A 23,202-nucleotide genomic window follows, 5' to 3' on the forward strand; every position below is an offset into this window, starting at 1 on the left:
AGACACTGATTAGAGACTTTGGAGGTTGGGCCCAGGAATCAGTGTATTGTTCCAATCCCCCCTGTAAATTCAGCACTCAAAGTTAAGAATCAATTTGTAAACTAAAAATAACATGTTAAGACCTGCCCCCGCCGCCCCGGCCGCCGCCCGCAACCAACTGAGCGGACCCCCTCCTGGCCAAAATACTTGAAAAACAGAATTATTGACTATGGCAGGAAGGGAGGTCAAACCTCCTCCTATCTCCTTCCTTTTGGAGCCTAGGCACAACTGACCCACATTAACATTAAAATAGAGCTCAGGACTGGGTGCAAGGGCTCACGCCTGTAATCCCAGCACTTTGGGAGGCCAAGGTGGGCACATTACCTGAGGTCAGGAGTTCGAGACCAGCCTAGACAACATGGCGAAACCCCATCTCTACTAAAAATACAAACATTAGCTAGATATGGTGGCATGTGCCTGTCATTCCTGCTACTTGGGAGTCTGAGGTGGGAGAGTCGCCTGAACCCAGGAGGCAGAGGTTGCAGTGAGCTGAGATCGCGCCACTGCACTCCAGCCTGGGCGACAGAGCGAGACTCCGTCTCAAAATAAATAAATAAAAATAAAAACATTCTTTTCATCTCTAACACTTTATGCATCATGTGGAAGAATAGCATCCATAAGGCTATGATGATGAGTTAGCTAGGTTTAAACACTCCACCCACAACGCACATACACTTCAAAACATCATGCTGCACACAATACATGCAATTTTGTCTGTCAACTTAAATAAGTTTGCAAAAAAAAAAAAAAGCATGACACAAATTTACTCATGTGAACTTGAAAATGGTAACACAGCTTGGCCTGCCCTTAGTAACTTTAGTCATTTTATTCCCCCATCATATTATTTCCAGCTCCTAACCAAAGAGAAAGCTAAAGAACCAATGTAACATAATAAAAAAAGACCTTAAAATCCAAAGAAACAAATCGGCCAGAAAGGTAACTCACCAACCCTGCCACCAGGTCTCCTTGGCTGGTCAAAAACAAACAAGCCAGGAAGCGGGAAGAAAAAGGCGGTGCCTGCCCCGTGATTAGCCAGCTGACTCCTCTCTTGATTGGCCAAGGTGGGTTCTTGATGATCTTCGCGATGGAGGGGAAATACTGCTGCACCTGCGTGTTTCTGCCCAGATGCCCCAACTGTCTTTCTCCACCCAGGACTAAACAGGGTCTGCTGATTAGAAGACAGTCCACACCCCGTTTATGATGCTGGAGCTCATGGGGCGTCTGACCAAGAACCTCCAGAACAATTGATTTAGGCAGTGCCGGGGGAAAGAAGTTCTCCACCCAGAATCTCAATGTCGGATAACCATCTATACAATAAGCTCCATGAGGGGAATACGCTGTCTAGTCTGTATCACCACCTGGCAAGGATCCTTTCAAATCTGAGGGAGGCCATAAATATTTGTAGAACGAATGCAACCAAAGGCATGTTTAACAGGTGATATAATTTGCGGAGGCACGTCCTAGATCCTCCACCCAGGGGGCCCATCTTGGCCACCTATTGGAATCACCTGGAGACCTTTAATGACGACTGATAACTCACTCCTATGCGCAGGTATCTGCTTCAGTCAGGAGGGAGTATGCTCTGGGTATAACTGATAAATATAGTTCCTCATATTGGACAGATTAAAGAAAAATAGGGGTATCTTCATAGGTGCAAAAGGGGAAATATAAAAGAGTCTATATCTATTCATGCTTTTAGATGTATCTTTGTAAATTAGGAAATAAAATAATTTCCTTCACCCAGTAAAGGGTTCCAAAAAAGCAAGAGCAACCAAAAATCTCATAATGGATGGGAAAATGATGAAAGAATACCTTTTACAATAAGACACAAGACAAACAAAGCCTCCGTCACCCCTCTTATTTCAACAAACTGCACCTGTTCACTGGGACAAGACAATGGATCTGGAAGAAAGAGGCAAAATGATCATATTGGAGATAATTTGAATATCCATGCAAACTCTCTCCCCTTAAATCTATTGATAAATTGTTAGGATTCAAAGCAGCTTTGGTGAATATAAATCAACATACAAATATGATTGTATTTCTCTAAAAAAAAACTAATTGGAATTTAAAATTTTAAAGGATGCCACGTGCAGTTCCAAGAAAAATATAAACTAGAAATAATTCTTATAAGAGATTGTAAATCTTATTGAATGTGATATACAATGTTATTGCCATATACAAAATCCTTAAAAATGAAGGATAACATTACATTCTTGTACAGGAGTTATTATTATGAAGATGTTAATATGCTCCCAAATAGACCTTTATATTCAGTAAAACAATAAAATCCCAATAGAAATTTTCGTATCAAAATATAATTCTGAAATGTATGTGGAAAACAGAAGGGACTAGTACAAGCCAAGAGATGCCTGAAGCACATAGGTGGGTGGGAGGTGGGAATGATGATTGAGTTGGACCTACCCTATAAAGATTTAATTTAAAAACTATGGTAATTAAGACTTATTGGTTGGCCGGGGGTGGTGGCTTATGCCTGTAATCCCAGCACTTTGGGAGGCCGAGGCGGGCAGATCACAAGGTCAGGAGATTGAGACCATCCTGGCTAACACAGTGAAACCCCTGTCTCTACCAAAAATACAAAAAAATTAGCCAGGTGCGGTGGCAGGCGCCTGTAGTCCCAGCTACTCGGGAGGCTGAGGCAGGAGAATTACTTGAGCCCGGGAGGCAGAGCTTGCAGTGAGCCGAGATCATGCCACTGCACTTCAGCCTGGGCGACAGAGCGATTCTGTCTCAAAAAAAAAAAAAAACAAAAAACAAAAAACAAAACTTGTTGGCACATGGATGAACAAATGAATAGTGAAACAAAACACAGAACCCAGAAACCAATGTAGGCAAATATGAAAAGCTGGTTTATAACAGATTGCTGGGCAGTGGCGTAGGTGAACTATTCATTAAATGGAGCTGGTGCCATTTGTATTTAAACGGAAAAAAAAATGGATCCCTTCTCCCTACCTTAGAGAAAAATAATTACAAGTGACTTAATACTTCTGTGTGAAATTCAAAACTCTATCATATTTTAAAAGGCAATATTAGATAGCTTCATGAGTTGGAGTAGGGAATGATTTTTGTCAACAACACCTCACATTTATAAAACATAAAGTACATTTTGATCAACTTGATTTCATTTAAAATAAAAACTGTTCAGTGAATGGTTCTTATATAACAAAAGCTACAAACCACAAACTGGGAGGAGATATATGAAAATACGTGCATCACACATAACTGACCAAACCACTCTTTCAGAATATGTAAAGCACTTCTTCATGCAAATAAAAACAGGAAACAACCAATAGAAATACAAGGAAAACAATGAAAAGGTATTTCACAAAAGAGGCAACAAATGGCTCACAAACATGAGAATGATGTTCAAGTATATTAATAATCACATAAAAGCAAATGAAAACAACAAAATACTTTTTCCAACCAATATTTGGTGACTACTTTAAAATGTCAACAACATCAGCAGTAGGCAGTAAGGTGCAGCTATGGGGATATTCACCTGTGCCTGATGCTAATGTAATTGGTGAAACCACTTGTGAAGAGGCAACTGAAGTCACCTGTGCCTCAGGGACTCAGCCATTCCACTCAGGTAACCCAAAAGTCCTGTGGGCTCACAGATGCATGCAAGAAGGTTCAAAACAGCATTGTTCATATTGGCAAAAACTGAGAAACCACCCAACCACCTGTCACTGACAGAATGGATCATTAAATGGTGACCTATTCATACATTTAAATACTGTGAGGCAAGACCTAGAAATGAACCGCAGCTAAAACAAATTAGCATTGATTAATCTCAAAAACATAATAAGTGAAAAGAATCAAGTCACAGAATGATACACTATAATTCGAAAATGAGGAAAACAAAACATATCTCTTAGGGGAACATATATCACCTGGAAAAATAAAAAGAAAGTTGAAGGGAATGAAGTTCACTTCACAACTGGAAATTCACTTTGGTGGGAACCCCTGTGGATGGAACAGGCATGCTGTTATGGCTACATGAGTCTGCAAAGGTCCCCGTCATGTTTGCTTCTCAATCTAGGTTCTGGACCACAGAGACTTGTGTTATGATTACAGTAATTCCTTAAAGTTTTCATTATGTTTCTCTACACTCCTTGATGTGTATATTTCAAAACCAGGATCATCATCATCATAACAATGAATTCAGGATTCTTATAAGGAGGAAGTAAAATGGTGATTGTAAAAGGATAGCTCCTAGGACACTGAGGTTTGGTGTGAACTCAGAAGATGACTGTAATGATTGTAGGGAAGCTGGAATAGCAGGAAAACCATGCCCAATGATGAAATCTCGACCTTGTGTCTAAAAAACTTAGCACCTGTTCTGCCTACGCAGAAAGACAGTAGCCGATATCCACTAAGTTCTTCTTGCAGGCCAGGCACAGTGGCTCATGCCTGTAATCCCAGCACTTTGGGAGGCCGAGGCGGGCAGATCACTTGAGGTCAAGGGTTCGAGACCAGCCTGGCCAACATGGTGAAACCCTGTCTCTACTGAAAATATAAAAACTAGCCGAGGCCAGGCACAGTGGCTCATGCCTGTAATCCCAGCACTTTGGGAGGCCGAGGCGGGCAGATCACTTGAGGTCAAGGATTCGAGACCAGCCTGGCCAACATAGTGAAACCCTTTCTCTACTGAAAATACAAAAATTAGCCGGACATGGTGGTGTGCATCTGTAATCCCAGCTACTCAGGAGGCTGAGGCAGGAGAATCTCTTGAACCCGGGAGGTGGAGGTTACAGTGGGCCGAGATGACGCCACTGCACTCCAGCCTGGGCGACAGGGTGAGACCGTATCTAACAATAATTAATAATTTCTTCTTGCACGACAGGTTTAGTTACGGCAGAAGGATGTTGTGCCACACGAACATTCTTCAAGGAGTTTAGCATGTAGGAAGGAATTAAGCATTTAAATTATGAACAGAGTCACCCCAACTCTCCAAATGAACCATTTTGGAGAGACTGGAGGAGCATCCCTGCAGCCGTGAGCCCTGGGAATTCTAAATAGGAACCTCAGCCTGAAATATCCCCCGCTCTATACGACACCAGGAGCAAAGGTCTAGAACAGCCCCTCAATGGGCGGTGGGCGTTTCACTTCACATATTTTCTGCATCTGTTCATCAAAAGCCCTCTGAACCAATGGCAAGGGAGCAATTCATTGGCCAATCAAATGGCACCACGGATCTTTTCTTCCCGCTTCCAGCCGCCAATCATTAAGGACCAGGAAGGCGTGGAGCGGTGAGTCAGCGCGTTGTGCTGGGCTGTGCTTCTCTTCTGTCTGCTGATTTCCTGGGTTACTTTGGGTCTTCGTTTTCTTTCTCCCTTTTACCCTGTCTCCTTTCTTGAGGCTGATCGATCACAGCCAGGCCTCTTCATTCTATTTACCCAGCGTTTTCCTTCTCTCCAGTTAGTGGGGTAGATGAACGCCCTGTGTTTATAAGGTGCCTCCCAGTTGAGCCTGAGACCTGGGAGAAGAATGGGGAGTGGAGGTGGGGGAGACTCGTCACGAAGGGAGACCTTGGAGCTTCGAGGTTGGGAATGTTCTTATTAGATTCTTCATCTCTGTTGACACAAACATGTAGGAGAAGCTGGAGAACATAGACAGGGATGAGGTAAGGGGGGACTTCCCATGAACGGTGAGACCCAAGCCCACTCTGCTCTTGTGAGCTTACTCTCTGACCTAGGGCAGAAACATCTTTGATACTATAATTCCAGGATGTGATTTAAAAAGAAAATCACACTTTTAGTTGACTCATACTAATCGTGTGTATTTATGAGATGCAGAGAGATGTGTTGGTACATGTATACGTATCATTAAATCAGGGTAATTAGCATATCCTTCTCCTCATACGTGTATCATTTCTTTGTGTTAGGAACATTCAGAATCCTCTCCTCAGGTGAGAGGAGGGAGAGGGTCAGGAAACGATAGCTATGGGTTCCTATTCTTAGTACCTGGGAGATGAAAAACTGTACACCAAACCCCTGTGACACGAGTTTACCTACATAACCGGTGTACATGTACCCCTGAACCTAAAATAAAAGTTAGAAAAACCCTCGAAAATACACAATAAGATATTAACTATATTCAACCTACCGTGCTACAGAACACCAGCACCCATTCCTACCTCCAGGTGTAATTTGGTATCCATTAGCCAACCTCTTTTCATCCCCCTTCTCCAATTATGCCATTTCTTTAGTTAGACTATGAAATAAACCTATATAGAAAGAATATCTATCTTTCTATATCAATAAAAGTTGGTTTTTACTGTTAAGGGTTGAATTGTGTCCCAACCCTAAAAACACACACAAAAAACAAAAACTAAAGTCCTAACCCCTTTATAGGGTGACAAAATAAAGTTGTTGCAGATGTAATTAGTTAAGACGAGGCCATACTGGAGTGGGTGGGCCCCCTAACTTAATGTCCTTATGAAAATGGCCACATGCGGCCGGGCGTGGTGGCTCATGCCTGTAACACCAGCACTTTGGGAGGTTGAGGTGGGTGGATCACCTGAGGTCAGGAGTTTAAGACCAGTCTGGCCAACATGGTGAAACCCTGTCTCTACTAAAAATACAAAAATCAGCTGGGTGTGGTGGCAGGTGCCTGTAATCTCAGCTACTCAGGAGGCTGAGGCAGGAGAATCGCTTGAACCCGGGAGGTAGAGATTGCAGTGGGCCGAGATTGCACCATTGCACTCCAGCCTGGGTGACGGAGCGAGACTCCGTCTCCAAAAAAAAGAAAGGGGGAAAATGGCCACAAAGCTGGGTACAATGGCTCACGCCTGTAATCCCAACACTTTGGGAGGACGAGGCAGGTGGATCACCTGAGGTTGGGGGTTCGAGACCAGCCTTACCAACATGGTGAAATACAAAAAATTAGCCAAGTGTGGTGGCATATGCCTGTAATCCCAGCTACTGGGGAGGCTGAGGCAGGAGGATTGCTTGAACCTGGGAGGCGGAGGTTGCAGTGAGCCAAGATTGCGCCATTGCACTCCAGCCTGGGCAACAAGAGTGAAACTCCGTCTTAGAGAAAATGGCCACATGAAGGTAGAGGCAAGCAGAATGGCGTGTGACAAAGTCAGAATGGAATTACATAGATGCAAACCAAAGAATGACACAGGTTGCCAGCAAACCACAGAAGCCAGTAAGAGGCAAGGAAGGGTTCCCCTGGGTTTCAGAGAGAGCACCACCCTGCCAACACTTTGATTTTGGACATCTAGGTTCCAGAACCATGAGACAGTGGGTTTCTGTTTTAAGTTACCTAGTTTGTGGTACGTTGTCATGCCAGCCCAAGGAAGCTAGTACACTATTAGAAGAAAAAAATGATGTGATTTTACGCTTAGAGAACAGCTTCAATAATATATCCTTAGGATCACCAAATGTTAAAAGTTTACCTTATATGGTGTCCCTCTACTCTTATATAAGTATTTTTCCTGATCTGTTCAAGATTTGTACACATTGTACAAATTTACATCTAATACTTTACCCTAAATGCTTCAGGGTTTATGTTCTAAAAATAAAAATAAAAGTAAGCTCTTTTGATAACCACACTATATAAAAAACAGGACATTGATAGAATGATATTATCTAATGTACAGATCTTACACTTAATGGACTTTTTAATTTTTGCATCTGTTTTCACAAGTGGACCGAACGTGGAAATTCTTACACTAAGCCTGTTTTTTTTTTTTTTTCTTTTTTTAAATTTAAGTTCTGGGATACATGTGCTGAATGTGCAGATTTGTTACATAGGTATACATGTGGCATGGTGGTTTGCTGCACCTGTCAACCAGTCATCTAGGTTTTAAGCCCCACATGCATTAGGTATTTGTCCTAATGCTCTCCCTCCCCTTTCCAGCCCCCCCACCCACGGACACCAGTGTGTGATGTTCCCCTCCCTGTGTCCGTTTATGTTCTCATTGTTCAACTCCCACTTATGTGTGAGAACATGCAGTGTTTGGTTTCCTGTTCCTGTGTTAATTTGCTGAGGATGATGTAAACCTGTTTTCATTATCTAACCTATGCCTCAGTTTGAGAGTGTGTGTGTGTGCTGTCTTTCACACACACATACGCACATGCTCATGCTCTCACACACACATACACACCCACACACGTGCTCTCTCTTAGATTCTGGAAAAATAATTTTTATTTAAATTTTGACATAATTTGCTGATGAAGATGTTCGAGCCTGAAGTCTTCTGTGGGGGAAGAGTTTAAAAAAAAAAAAAGCTTTCAAAACTTCACACGCACAAAATAGATGAAAGTTGTCATTTTCTAAGAATTTATATATTTGAACAAAATTATCAGTTTTATTCGCATAAAAATGGTAATAGTCTCAATTTTTGATATCTGTAGGATATGAAGTGGTGTCTCCTCTCTGTTTGTGGTATTAGTTGCTCAAGTCTTCTTATTCATCAGACTTCTTGGGGGTTATCCAGTTTGTATTTTCAAAGAATCTACTTTTGACAGTCTTGTATTTTAATTTTTGTTTCATCGATTATTTTTTCTACTTTCTTTTGGTGTGTTTTGCTTTTTATCTAAATGTATAATTAGCTTATGAATTTTCAACCTTCCTTATGCCTTTGAAGTAGCACATTTTTCCAGCTCCTGATTTAGCTGTATTTCACTCACTTCGTATGCAACATTAAATATTCAGTTCAAAAACTTATATCCGATATTTTCTCTTTATTCATAGCTTACTTAGAAGTATGTTTCTTAATTTTGGAATGTCCTTCATTTCATTGTAAATTTCTGACATAAATTATGATCAGAATATTCTGTGTAACTTATATTATTTGAAATATGTTGAAGCTTGCTCTGAGGATCAGTATATAGCTGACATTGGTAGATGATTCGTCTATCTTAATGTGTTTTTTCCATTTATTGAATGAAAAGGCCTGTGTCCACAAGATAAAATTTTTCCATTGTCTTTAAGTCCTTTATTTTCTTTTTAACTTGTTTATTTAATTGCTGGAACAAATTGATAAAATATCCTGCTATGATTAGGGACTTACCTAATTCTTCTTATAGTGCTGACCATTGTGGGGGGGTGTGTGTGTGTGTGTGTATATAGACATATGTATATGTATATGTGTGTGTGTGTGTGTGTGTGTGTATATATATATATTTTTTTCTTTTTTCTTTTTGAGACAGGGTCTTGCTCTGTTACCCAGGCTGGAATGCAGTTGTGCCATCTCAGCTCACTGCAACCTCCGCCTCCCGGATTCAAGCAATTCTCCTGCCTCAGCCTCCCGAGTAGCTGGGATTACAGGTGCCTGCCACCACGCCTGACTAATTTATTATTTTTTATTTTTTGGTATTTTTAGTAGAGACGGGGTTTTGCCATGTTAGCCAGGCTGATCTAGATCTCCTGACCTTGTGATCCGCCCACCTCGGCCTCCCAAAGTGTTGGGATTCTAGGCGTGAGCCACCGCACCCGGCTGACCATTGGTATATTTTAAGGCCGTGTTATTGTTGCATGTATGATTATAATTGTTCTCTCTTCCTGGTAATTTGAGCCCTGTGGTTATGCAGCATCTAGATTTGTCACCATTGTTTTGGCTTGGGGTCTGCTCTTCTGATATCAATATTATTACAACAGATTTTTTAAAAGCCCGAAATAATTTAAGATCTTTTGCTTCTGATTCAAGTCGTGCAATAAATGGAATGGATAAAGAGTTTGGTGAGTAAGGCTGGTTATCATACCTTACGTATGCATGACACGCTATTTTGTTCAGATTTCCCATTTAAAAATTTTTTAAATTGACATATAATTGTACATATTTATGGGGTACAGTGTGATGTTTGGATGCATATATCCATTGTATGATGATCCAGTCAGGATAATTATCATATCTGTTTGTTTAGACACATTTCTTTGTAGTGATACTCAAAATCTTCTAGCTATTTTGAAATATCCACCACACTATTATTTGCTTTAGTTACCCTAATGTGTAAGAGAACACTAGAACTTGCTCTTTCTAACTGTAAGCATGCCTGTTGACCAATCGCTCCTGGTCTCCTGTTACTCTCCCATCCCTTCCCCAGCCTCTAGTAACCAGTATTCTACTCTCTACTTCTATAAGTTCATCTTTTTAGATTCCCCATATAAATGAGATCATATGGTAGTTTTCTTTCTGTGCCTGTCTTATTTTACCTCATGTCCTCCACGTTCATCCAGGTTGCCACAAATGGCAAGATTTCATTATTTTTTATGGCTAATATTCCATTGAGTATATATACCACATTTTCTTTATGCATTCATTTATTGATAGGCACTTAGGTTGTTTCTATATCTTGGTTATCACTAATAGTGCTGCAGGCCGGGTGCGGTGGCTCACGCCTGTAATCCCAGCACTTTGGGAGGCTGAGGCAGGCGGATCACGAGGTCAGGAGATCGAGACCATCCTGGCTAACATGGTGAAACCCCGTCTCTATTAAAAATACAAAAAAAAGTTAGCCGGGCATGGTGGCAGGCACCTGTAGTCCCAGATACTTGGGAAGCTGAGGCAGGAGAATGGTGTGAACCCGGGAGGCAGAGGTTGCAGTGAGCCGAGATCGTACCACTGCACTCCAGCCTGGGTGATAGTGCGAGACTCTGTCTCAAGAAAAAAAAGGTACTGCAATAGACATGGAAGTAAAGATATCTCTTTGACATATGAATTTCCTTTTTTAAAGAGATATATACCCAGCAGTAGAATTACTGGGTTATATGGTAGGTTCTATTCTTAATTTTTTTAGAAACCTCTATACTGTTTTCCATAGTGGTTCTGCTAACTTACATTCCTACCAATGGTGTATAAGAGTTGCCTTTTCTCTGCATCCTTGCCAACATTTGTTATTTTCTTTAGCCATTCTAACTGGGGTGAGTTACCCCAGATTTTTTTAGGTTCAAATTTGCATGTTTAGTCTTTCAACTTTCGTTTTTCATTCTAAGTTACCTCTTTAAAGAGCAAGTATTTGGTTTTTGTATTTAGTCTCACCATCTTTGCCGCTGTACCACTGAGGCAATTATTCTGTGTAATTACTAATAAGAGTTCGAATCGACCATCACTTTTTTATTTACCCTATCTGTTCTAGGTTCCTATTCCTGTCCTTCTTTATTTTTTGGTTTAGTTTGTCATTTTTCCTCTTCTCTATTTACTTTGGCAGACAAACTTTTTTATGGTTATATCAGAATTCTATCAGTGGGCTTATCAGAATTTCATATCAAATTTTTACTTCTGTCATCTTCCCGGAGAAGAACATTGGAGCACTTGATGTCCTTTTTCTCTTTTTTTTTTAGATTTACATGCTAGCTGTGATAAATTTTAATTCTATTTTCTGTCTCACAAGACTGACTCTATAAAGCAACTTTTCTTCTAATTGACTGTGACATCTCTTAATTTTCACCTGGAATAATTTTCCTTCTCTCCAATGGTCAATTTTCAAAATTTCCTATAGTGTAAGTCTTCTGTTAGAAAATTTGTCATTTGTCTGCAAATGTCTATTTTTATTTCTTTTTATTTTATTTTTATTTTTGAGATGGAGTCTTGCTCTATCACCCAGGCTGGAAAGCAGAGGCATGATCTTGGCTCACTGCAAGCTCTGCCTCCTGGGTTCACGCCATTCTCCTGCCTCAGCCTCCCCAGTAGCTGGAACTACAGGTGCCCGCCACCACGCCTGGCTAATTTTTTGTATTTTTAGTAGAGACGGGGTTTCACCGTGTTAGCCAGGATGGTCTCGATCTCCTGACCTTGTGATCCGCCCACTTTGGCCTCCCAAAGTGCTGGGATTACAGGCGTGAGCCACCGTGCCCAGCCTTATTTCTTAAAGATTATTTTATTCTGGTTAGACTTGAGTCAGCAGCTATTTGTTTTGAGCACCTTGCATGGTTGCTTCTTTAGTTTCTTCTTTCTGTAGCATCTGATCAGGTCAGCTGTCAACATAATGGCACAACCTTTCAAATAAATTATTGCCCTCCCCTTGCCTTACCCCCACTCTGGAATGCTTTCAAGATCTTCCCTTTTGTCTAACTTCTTTATGTTCTAATGTCATTATGTTTCCCTATAATGTGTCTAGGCATGGGTTTGTTATTTATACTCTTGGACTTTATTGGGCTTCTTAATTAGTAGATTGATTTTTTTTTTCATTGGTTAATAGAAACATCCAGGCCAGGCACAGTGGCTCACATCTGTAATCCTAGCACTTTGGGAGGCAGAGGCGGGTGGATCTCCTGAGGTCAGGAGTTCGAGACCAGCCTGGCCAACATGGTGAAACCCTGTCTCTACTAAAAACACAAAAATTAGCTGGGCGTGGTGGTGGGTGCCTGTAGTCCCAACTACTTGGGTGGCTGAGGCAGGAGAATCACTTGAACCTGGGAGGTGGAGTTTGCAGTGAGCTAAGATTGTGCCACTGCACTCCAGCCTGGGCAACAAGAGTGAAACTGTCTCAATTAAAAAAAAAATTATAAAAGGAAACATCCTAGTAGCAATCTTATATTAGGTTGGTACAAAAGTAATTGCGGTTTTTGCATTATTTTTCATGGCAAAAACCACAATTACTTTTGCGCCAACCTAATAAAACATACTATATCTGGTCCACAGTCTCTTTTCTCCTTTTGGGGAGCCAGTAACAAGTGTTAGCCCTTTTCATCCTCAGTCTCTTGTCCTCTCTTCTGTGCTTTTCATCTTTTTCTCTTCCTTCTTGGATGACTCCTCTTTACGTGTCTTCCAGACCACTAATTATCTCTGTCAAATCTGATACTAACACATTGTATTAGCTTCCTGGGGCTGCTGTAACAACATACCACAAAACAGACAGCTTAAGCAATAGAAACTTACTGTCTCACAGTTCTGAAGGCTAATAAGTCCAAAATCAAGGTGCTGGCAGGCGTAATTCCTTCTGAAGATTGTGAGGGAGAATCAGTTTATTCCTCTCTATTGACTTCTACTTGCTTTAGATGTGCTTTGGTTAGTAAGTGGCATTTTCCCTGTGGCATGATATCCTCTTCCCTCTGTTCATATGTGTCCAGATTTTCCCCTTTCTTTTTTCTTTTTATTTTTTGAGATGGCGTCTCACTTTATTGCCCAGGCTGGAGTGCAGTGGCATGATCTTGGGTCACTGTAACCTCCCGGGTTCAAGCAGTTCTCCTGCCTCAGCCTCCTGAGTAGCTGGGATGACAGGCACATACCACCACTTGGCTAAGTTTTGTATTTTTGGTAGAGATGGGATTTTACCATGTTGGCCAGGCTGGTCTTGATCTCCTGACCTCAGGTGATCTGCCCACCTTGGCCTCCCAAAGTGCTGGGATTACAGGTGTGAGCCACTGTGCCCGGCCAGATTTTCCTCTTTCAATAAGGTCACCAATTATATTGGATCGGGGGCCCACCCTGCTTTAGTATGACCTCATCTTACATGTTCCAGTACAGCTAATTGCATCTGCAAGGATGCTATTTCCAAACAAGCCCAGACTTCAGTTACACTTTGTGACCTCCAGTGTGACTCATTGTATCTACGAGTATGCTATTTTCAAAAGCTTCATACTTCAGCGTGTAACTTTTGCAGGGGGACATACATTGGATGCAGAAAAGATTCCCTGGTGATTTTTGTGGTGGTAGTGGTGGTAGAGGAGTGTGTGCATGTGTGTGTGTGCATGTGTGTGTGTGTTTGGGGGAATATTTAAAGTTCCATCTGTAGCAAATCTGAATGCAGTCTTCCCCCTCACTTTCAGAGGATCTCTTCCCAGAGCAGGAGGTATTAATATTTCAGCCTGTGGCAAGTGGCTACACTCTTTTTTATTATTGTTATTATTATACTTTAAGTTTTAGGGTACATATGCACAACGTGCAGGTTTGTTACATATGTATACATGTGCCATGTTGGTGTGCTGCACCCATTAACTCGTCATTTAGCATTAGGTGTATCTCCTAATGCTATCCCTCCCCCCTCCCCCCACCCCACAACAGTCCCCGGTGTGTGATATTCCCCTTCCTGTGTCCATGTGTTCTCATTGTTCAATTCCCACCTATGAATGAGAACATGTGGTGTTTGTTTTTTTGTCCTTGCCATAGTTTGCTGAGAATGATGGTTTCCAACTTCATCCATGTCCCTACAAGGGACATGAACTCATCATTTCTTATGGATGCATAGTATTCCATGGTGTATATGTGCCACATTTTCTTAATCCAGTCTATCGTTGTTGGACATTTGGGTTGGTTCCAAGTCTTTGCTATTGTGAATAGTGCCGCAATAAACACACGTGTGCATATGTCTTTAAAGCAGCATGATTTATAGTCCTTTGGATATATACCCAGTAATGGGATGGCTGTATCAAATGGTATTTCTAGTTCTAGATCCCTGAGGAATCGCCACACCAACTTGCACAATGGTTGAACTAGTTTACAGTCCCACCAACAGTGTAAAAGTGTTCCCATTTCTCCACATCCTCTCCAGCACCTGTTGTTTCCTGACTTTTTAATGATTGCCATTCTAACTGGTGTGAGATGGTATCTCATTGTGGTTTTGATTTGCATTTTTCTGATGGCCAGTGATAATGAGCATTTTTTCATGTGTCTTTTGGCTGCATAAATGTCTTCTTTTGAGAAGTGTCTGTTCATATCCTTTGCCCACTTTTTGATGGGGTTGTTTGTTTTTTTCTTGTAAATTTGAGTTCATTGTAGATTCTGGATATTAGCCCTTTGTCAGATGAGTAGGTTGCAAAAATTTTCTCCCATTCTGTAGGTTGCCTGTTCGCTCTGATGGTGGCTTCTTTTGCTGTGCAGAAGCTCTTTAGTTTAATTAGATCCCATTTGTCAATTTTGGCTTTTGTCACCATTGCTTTTGGTGTTTGAGACATGAAGTCCTTGCCCATGCCTATGTCCTGAATGGTATTGCCTAGGTTTTCTTCTAGGGTTTTTATGGTTTTAGGTCTAACATGTAAGTCTTTAATCCATCTTGAATTAATTTTTGTATAAGGTGTAAGGAAGGGATCCAGTTTCAGCTTTCTACATATGGCTAGCCAGTTTTCCCAGCACCATTTATTAAATAGGGAATCCTTTCCCCATTGCTTGTTTTTGTCAGGTTTGTCAAAGATCAGATAGTTGTAGATATGCAGCATTATTTCTGAGGGCTCTGTTCTGTTCCATTAGTCTATATCTCTGTTTTGGTACACTCTGATCTTGACACTGTCTCCACATCAAGAAAAGTCCAGCTCTAGTTGCCTGCTTCTCCAAGATGGTCTGAGAGCAAAGCATCAGCAATGTTCTTGCCCAAAGTCATTCTTTAAGTCGGTGGTTTTCAAACCTGGGCATGCATCAAAATCAACTGACATTATATATAACTGATGTTATATAACAGATATATAACTGATATTATATATCTAATATCATCACTAACTATTTGCCCAAAATTAACAGATGGCTGTGCCCTACCCTCAGCATTTAGTATGTCTAGGGAAGGACCTGGGGATTTGCATAGCAAGTTGCCAGTTGGTGCTGATGTTGCTTGGAGAAGCATTGCCTTAGGCCCTGCTCAGTGGTGGCCTCAAGACTCAGATACATGTTCCTATAATTAAGATCTTACTAAAAGTAGGCTTTTTAAAACTATTGGCAAAAGCACCCAGGGGAGAAGCCATGAAGGTCACCTTTCCATCATCGTAGTCTCATTCTGAATACTGCTTAATAATTTTCCCTAATTTTTGTGGGATTTATTTATTTATTTATTTATTTATTTATTTTGAGACAGTCTTGTTCTGTCACCCAGGCTGGAGTGCAGTGGCACAATCTCGGCTCACTGTAACCCCCACCTTCCAGGTTCAAGAGATTCTCATGCCTCAGCCTCCTGAGTAGCTGGGACTATAGGCGCCTGGCTACTTTCCCCTAATTTTTGGATCTTAGATGCTATTAAATTTTTTTTAAATTTTTCTCCAAATTACCTAGTTTATTTGGGGGGGCAACATTCTGCCTAATGGCCACCCATGAATAAAACAGCTTTATTTGTATTTTCCACTGTTTAACTTAACCCTTTTATTGACTTTGCTATTGATCTCTAATTTCATTGCCCTTAAGACAAAGAAGATGACTTTGCTACTGTTGGCTTTTTCTTTTTGAATTATGATTTCCTTTAAAGCTCAGAACGTAATTGATTATCACGAGCATAATTACAAGCTAATCGATTATCATGAATGTTCCACGTATGCTTGAAAAGAATGTTCTCTTGTGTGTAGGATTCCATAAATATTCATAAAATGTGTTGATTTTTATATATCTAATATCAATAACTATTTGCCCTATGTTTTTAGTATCTTTTAAATTTTTAGACTTGTTTTAGACACAGAAAAGTTTGCAAAAATAGTGCAGAGAGTTCCCATAAATCCTGTGCCACATTTCTCTTGTAACCACTTTCGTTACCATGGTACATTTGTCATAACTAATAAACCAGTATTAATAGATTATTAACTAAGATTATTCTTTCTTCAGATTTCCCCGTTTTTTACCTAATACCGTTTTTTTTTTTTTTTTTTTTTTTTTGAGATGGAGTCTTGCTCTGTCACCCAGGCTGGAGTGCAATGGTGCAATCTCAGCTCACTGCAACCTCCACCTCCCGGGTTCAAGTGACTCTCCTGCCTCAGCCTCCCAAGTAGCTGAGATTACAGGCACCTGCCACCACGCCCGGCTAATTTTTTTTATATTTTTAGTAGAGATGGGGTTTCACCATCTTGGTCAGGCTGGTCTCAAACTCCTGACCTCATGATCCGCCTGCCTCGGCCTCCCAAAGTGCTGGGATTACAGGTGTGAGCCACCGTACCCGGCCCCTAATATCCTTTTTATGTGCCTGGACTTCATCTAGGATTCCCCCACTGGGTTTCATTGCTGTGTCTCCATTGAGTTCTCTAAACTAGGACCACTCTCAGGATTTCCTTGTTTTCAGTGATCTTGAACGTTTTGAGAAGCACTGGTCAGGTATTTGTGGGACATCTTTCATGTTGGGTTTGTGTGACGTTTATCTCATTGCGAGACTGGGGCTTTGGCGAGGAAGACCACGGAGGAAAGGTGCCCTTCCCATCATATCATATGCTATCACTACCACTTGCTACCCATGTTGGCCTTGATCTCCTAGCTTAGGTGTCTGCCTGGTTTCTCCACTCTGAAGTTATTCCCTACCCCTTTTTATACTGTACTGTACTGTACTATACTATACTATACTATACTATTTGAGATGGAGTCTTGCTCTGTTGCCAGGCTAGAGTGCAGTGGCATGATCTCAGCTCACTACAACCTCTGCCTCCTGGGGTCAAGTGATTCCCCTGCCTCAGCCTCCAGAGTAGCTGGGATTACAGGTACCCACCACCACATCCAGCTAATTTTTTGTATTTTAGTAGAGATGGGGTTTCGCCATGTTGGCCAAGATGGTCTGGATCTCCTGACCTTGAGATCCACCCACCTCGGCTTCCCAAAGTGCTAGGATTACAGGTGTGAGCCACCATGCCCGGCTATACTATATTCTTTAAAAAGAAGTCTCTATGTACAACCCACATGATAGGGTTTGGCTGTGTCCCCACCCAAATCTCCTCTTGAACTGTAGCTCCCATAATTCCCACATGTGGTAGGAGGGACATCACTGAATCATGGGGGTGGTTCCCCCCATACTGTTCTCATAGTAGTGAATAAGTCTCATGAGACCTGATGGTTCTATAAGGGGAAACCCCTGTCGTTTGGTCCTCTCTCTTGTCTGCTGCCATGTAAGATGTGCCTTTTTGCCTTCTGCCATGATTGTGAGGCCTCCCCAGCCACATGGAACTGTGGGCCCATTAAACCACTTTTTTCTTTATAAATTACCCAGTCTTGGGTTATGTCTTTATCAGCAGCATGAGAACAGACTAATACACCACACTTAGGTGGGGAGTTATGCCGTATCTCCTTAAAGGGGACGAATCCATCCATCTAAGCTACTTGGAATTCTTCTTCTTGCTCAAGTTGTTACAGTTTTAGCTATTGGAGGCTCTTTCAGCCTGCCCTGGGTTTCTTTGGTTAGGAAGTGGTCTTAGAAACCAAGATCTGATCTGGAAACTGGGTGTATCGATTGCCACTAGGGTATCTGTTATGCTTCCAGGCCCTTGCATGAGTGTGACCGTAACAAAGTACTGTAGACTAAGACTATACTTCCGGGGATCATTTCTATAGTTCACTGCAAAATACTGCAGACTGGATGGCTTACCAAAAAATTTATTTCCTCTAGTTCTGGAGGCTGGAAGTTCAAATCAAGGTCCAGCAGAGTCCCTTCCTGATGAAGACTCTTTCTGGATTGTACACAGCTGCCTTCTGTGTCCCCACATAATAGAGTCATAGGAAGAGATGGAGAGAAAGAGAGCCAGGGAGGGACTTGCAGTTGTTCCAGCACTGTTTATGGAAGAGACAATCCTCCTCCATTGTGCCTTTGTCAAAATCAGTTGGCTACATTTGTGGGGCATGCCTTCTCTATTGTTTACTGAGAAAAATGTAATTTCTATATTTACAGTGTAATTTCTATATTGAAATGTAAAAATGTAATATCTATATTTACAGTGTAATTTCTATATTTAAAAGTAAAAATGTAATTTCCATAGTTACAGTGTAATTTCCGAAGTTACAGTGTAATTTCCGTAGTTACAGTGTAATTTCCGTAGTCAGTGTAATTTCCATAGTTAGTGTAATTTCCGAAGTTACAGTGTAGTTTCCGAAGTTACAGTGTAGTTTCCGAAGTTACAGTGTAGTTTCCGAAGTTACAGTGTAGTTTCCGAAGTTACAGTGTAGTTTCCGAAGTTACAGTGTAGTTTCCGAAGTTACAGTGTAGTTTCCGTAGTTACAGTGTAATTTCTAAAAATGTAAAGTCTACATTTGCGTGGATATTGAGGCTATGTCAGGTGACTATAGGATTCTTGTATCTTCTGGATTATTGTATCTATGATGCCCCCATCTATTATTGAGACTTTCATGACCATTTCAATGAGAAGGCGAGATGAATGTAATTAAATAACTTTCCACCTTCATTGCCATCCCCCCAGTACTAGCAAGATAATATATAATGGAAATCTTGATCCATTTATTTTTAATAACTTGGCACTATCCTGAATTTTCCACAGGTTTTATTTATTTATTGTTCCTGGTCACTGTCTCTTTGAGGACTGGTTTCTCTGCTCCAGACAAGATGGCGGCCTCTTTCTTCTCTGATTTTGGTCTTATGTGGTATCTGGAGGAGCTCAAAAAGGAGGAGTTCAGGAAATTTAAAGAACATCTCAAGCAAATGACTTTGCATCTTGAACTCAAGCAGATTCCCTGGACTGAGGTCAAAAAAGCATCCCGGGAAGAACTTGCAAACCTCTTGATCAAGCACTATGAAGAACAACAAGCTTGGAACATAACCTTAAGAATCTTTCAAAAGATGGATAGAAAGGATCTCTGCATGAAGGTCATGAGGGAGAGAACAGGTGAGGGAGTCTGGGAAGGGGGAAGACTTCTTATAATGAGGACTACGTCCTAATTTTGGTGAGTGGTCTCTGCCTGTCTACGACAGGACCTGAATGTGCTATGGGAAAATATTAGGTTGTTTGTTTTTGTTTTTTTTTTTTTTTTTTTTTTTTTTGTAGACAGAGTCTCACTTTGTTGCCCAGACAGTGCAGTAGTGTGATCTTGGCTCACTGCAACCTCCACCTCCCAGGTTCAAGTGATTCTCCTGCCTCAGCCTCCTGAGTAGCTGGAATTACAGGTGCCTGCCACCATGCCTGTCTAATCTTTGTATTTTTAGTAGAGATGGGGTTTCACCATGTTCGCCAGGCTGGTCCTGAACTCCTGACCTCAGGTGATCCACCCACCTTGGCCTCCCAAAGTGCTGGGATTATAGGCATGATCCACCATGCCCAGCCTGAAAATATTGTCCTTGTAGGCAGGAAATGGTCTGTTAGACCTGGTGGTTATATGTGGGTAAAATGTCAGTGGCTATTATGTCTTAACCTGTATTGTACCTTTATCTGGGTCACCAATGATTTTTACCCTAAGCTGAGAACTTGCAGCCAAGCCAGAAACTCTCTCTGAGGTGAAGTTGTAGCATAGGAACTAAGCACTTGACTTATTTGCAAGAGCAATTAACACCTGCGGTAGAGGATACAGTGAACTGAGGCTGACTGGTGTAATCGTGTATTTAGCCAAAGTTCACATCAGATAAGCAATGATTTATAAGCAATATGGCTTTTAGAGTCACATTTGTGTTTATCCTGGCATAAGGTGTTAACTGTTACTTTGCACATTTGCGATATCAATGGCAGAAGGTAGCTCTTTTGACTTTACTGCTAAATTGTTTTTCTTTGTCGTTGTTCAGTGTCTTACTGTCATGTGCCTGGATGTGGCTTTGTTTTCATCCTGATTGGGATTCTTTAATATTCTTGCATCTGAGGTTCAGTAACTTTCTTCAGTTCTCAATTTCAGCCATTGACTGTGTATTCCATTCTTCTGTTTATTCTTCTGGGACTCCAGTTACACCTACTGGACTGTCTTGTTTGTTTGAGATAGGGTCTGGCTCTGTCACCCAGGGTGGAGTGCAGTGGCATCATCACGGCTCACTGCAGCCTTAACTTCCTGGGCTCAAATGATCTCCCACCTCAGCCTCCCAAATAGCTGGGACTACAGGTGTGTGCCACCACGCTTGGCTAATTGCACAGCTGGCTAACTTTTTAAAAAAATTTTGTAGAGATGAGTTCTCACTATATTGCCCAGGCTGGTCTCAAACTCCTGGGCTCAAGTGATCCTCCTTCCTTGGCCTCCCAAAGTGCTGGGATTACAGGCCTGAGCCACCGTACTAGCCTAGACTTTTTTTTCCTTTTCTTTTCTTTTCTTTTCTTTCTTTCTTTCTCTCTCTCTCTTTCTCTCTCTCCCTTTCTCTCTTTCTCTCTTTCTTCTTTCTCTTTCTCTCTTTCTCTCTCTTTTTCTCTCTCTTTCTCTCTTTCTCTTTCTTTTCTTCTTTTCTCTTCTTTTTTTGGATACAGAGTCTCGCTCTGTCGCCCAGGCTGGAGTGCAGTGGTGCAATCTCGGCTCACTGCAGCCTCCGCCTCCTGGATTCAAGTGATTCTCCTGCCTCAGCCTTCTGAATAGCTGGGATTACAGACGCCAACCACCATGCCCGGCTAATTTTTTGTATTTTTAGTAGAGACAGGGTTTCCCTATGTTGGCCAGGCTGGTCTCGAACTCCTGACCTCAGGTGATCTGCCCGCCTCAGCCTCCCAAAGTATTGGGATTACAGGCGTGAGCCACCACGCCCGGCCTTGATTTCTTAAATTTAGTTCACATGTTTTATTTATGCAGTTTGCCTTTTTCACAGACTTCCATTTTTTCTCAATATTTATTCCATCTTCTATTTTATTAAGCATTTTAAATTATTTTAAAATTTGCCTGAAGATTTTAACACTTATAGGTCTCTTTCTACTGTTTCTTTTTCTCTTTATCTGGTCATACAGTCTCCTAGTACGTCTGGTAATTTTGAGTGTCAGATTTTGAATATGAGACATTGAAAAGATTGAGGATCTGTAATATCTTGTTCCAGTGAATTGGTTCTGGTAGTAGTTAGGGGGAAATTTCCTTAATATTGAGGATTAAAATAATTGGTTCGAAATAAGATAATTTGAGAGTTTCCATTTTTGGCAATGTCAGCCTTTCTTGCACATTTTCTTGATTTGGAACATCACTTGGAAAAAACCCTTCCCAGTCCAATTTTTTTTTCTTTGAGACGGAGTTTCACTCTTTCACCCAGGCTGGAGTAAAGTAGCATGATTTTGGCTCACTGCAACCTCACTGAACCCCCCAGGTTCATGCGGTTCTCCTGCCTCAGCCTCCGGAGTAGCTGGGATTATAAGGCGCCTGCCACCACACCCAGCTAGTTTTTGTATTTTTAGTAGAGACGGAGTTTCGCCATGTTGGCCAGGCTGGTGTTGAACTGCTGACCTCAGGTGATCCGCCCGCCTTGGCCTTGCAAAGTGCTAGGATTACAGGTGTGAACCACCATGCCCGGCCCCCCAGTCCAAATTTTTAAACAAATTCCCCCATGTTTCCTGGAGTTTTGGTGTCACATGCTGCTGTCTCAGCTACACTGGAAGCTGAGGCAGGAGGATCACTTCAGCCCAGGAGGATGAGGCTTCAGTGAGCTGTGTTTGTACCATTGCACTCCATCCTGGGTAACGGAGCGAGACCCTGCCTTGAAAAATTTATATAAAGAAGAAATTTATATAAATTTTTTATATATATATAAATTTCTTTATATATATATAAATTTCTTTCTTTAAATTTCTATATTTATATAAATAAATACAAATAAAATATATATATAAATTTATATAAATATAAAATTTATATAAAGAAGAAACTTATAAATTATATAAATATATAATTTATATAAAGAACAACATTCTTTGCATGTTGAACTATTTTAGAATATTGCTGAAATAAAATGTAAGCAGGTCTGAAGATAGATCTTCTGCTGGGTACTTACGCCTCTATCTCTTTTCACAGTTGGTTTGAGGTTGTACCCACTTAATTCCCCTTATGAGCAACCAAACATGTCACCGAAATCTCCAGAACAGCTGAGAAGACCAGGACAGCAGGAAGCCATTGGGGAATGGACAAACAACTTAGCTTAAGATGCTAATGGGATCTTCACCAATGTCAGATGGCATTTTCACCAGTTAGGGACTTCAGGGGACTGAAAGATTGGGGGAATCCCTTGTTCTCACCAAAAACTTAAGGTAGCATTACCTACCATCAGCAGTCTGTGGGCATTGGATTAAATCTTTCACCTGCATCCTATCAAATCCAGTAACTATTATGCGGGGCATAGGTAAAATTTCCCATCTACAACCGCCCCCTACATCTCCAGTCCATCAGCATTTACTGACTTGCAGAATATGAACATCGTACTAGTTATTTAAGGAACAGATAATTGTAAAGGAGTTTTCGGCCTGGCTAAAGGATCAGGCTCTAGGCTGGTGCTCCAGAGATGACTCTAAGAACTATAGCATCGGGGAGCTGCTACCTCTCCTGCAATGAGGAAAGTGGGAGATGGGAAGCCCACTGTTAGAACTGTGGCTTTAGAAATATACCACGACAGCTATGATTCAGAAATCGGGAAGCTC

The 23,202-nt window shown here is 41.3% G+C and overlaps 1 protein-coding gene across 1 annotated transcript in view; it reads left to right on the forward strand.

Annotated features, from left to right (window-relative positions):
- The first annotated feature begins 5,289 nt into the window (after positions 1-5,289).
- The window catches only part of NLRP4 (NLR family pyrin domain containing 4), a 44,274-nt gene continuing 26,361 nt past the window's right edge, over positions 5,290-23,202 (forward strand). Inside the window, exons 1-2 of the mRNA XM_054463746.1 lie at positions 5,290-5,686; positions 19,171-19,515. Coding sequence (XP_054319721.1) covers positions 19,236-19,515 — 280 coding nt within the window. The 5' untranslated portion in view covers positions 5,290-5,686; positions 19,171-19,235. The remainder of the gene's footprint in view (positions 5,687-19,170; positions 19,516-23,202) is intronic.

This window comes from Pongo pygmaeus, chromosome 20 (assembly GCF_028885625.2).
Source record: "Pongo pygmaeus isolate AG05252 chromosome 20, NHGRI_mPonPyg2-v2.0_pri, whole genome shotgun sequence".
Classification (NCBI taxonomy): domain Eukaryota; kingdom Metazoa; phylum Chordata; class Mammalia; order Primates; family Hominidae; genus Pongo; species Pongo pygmaeus.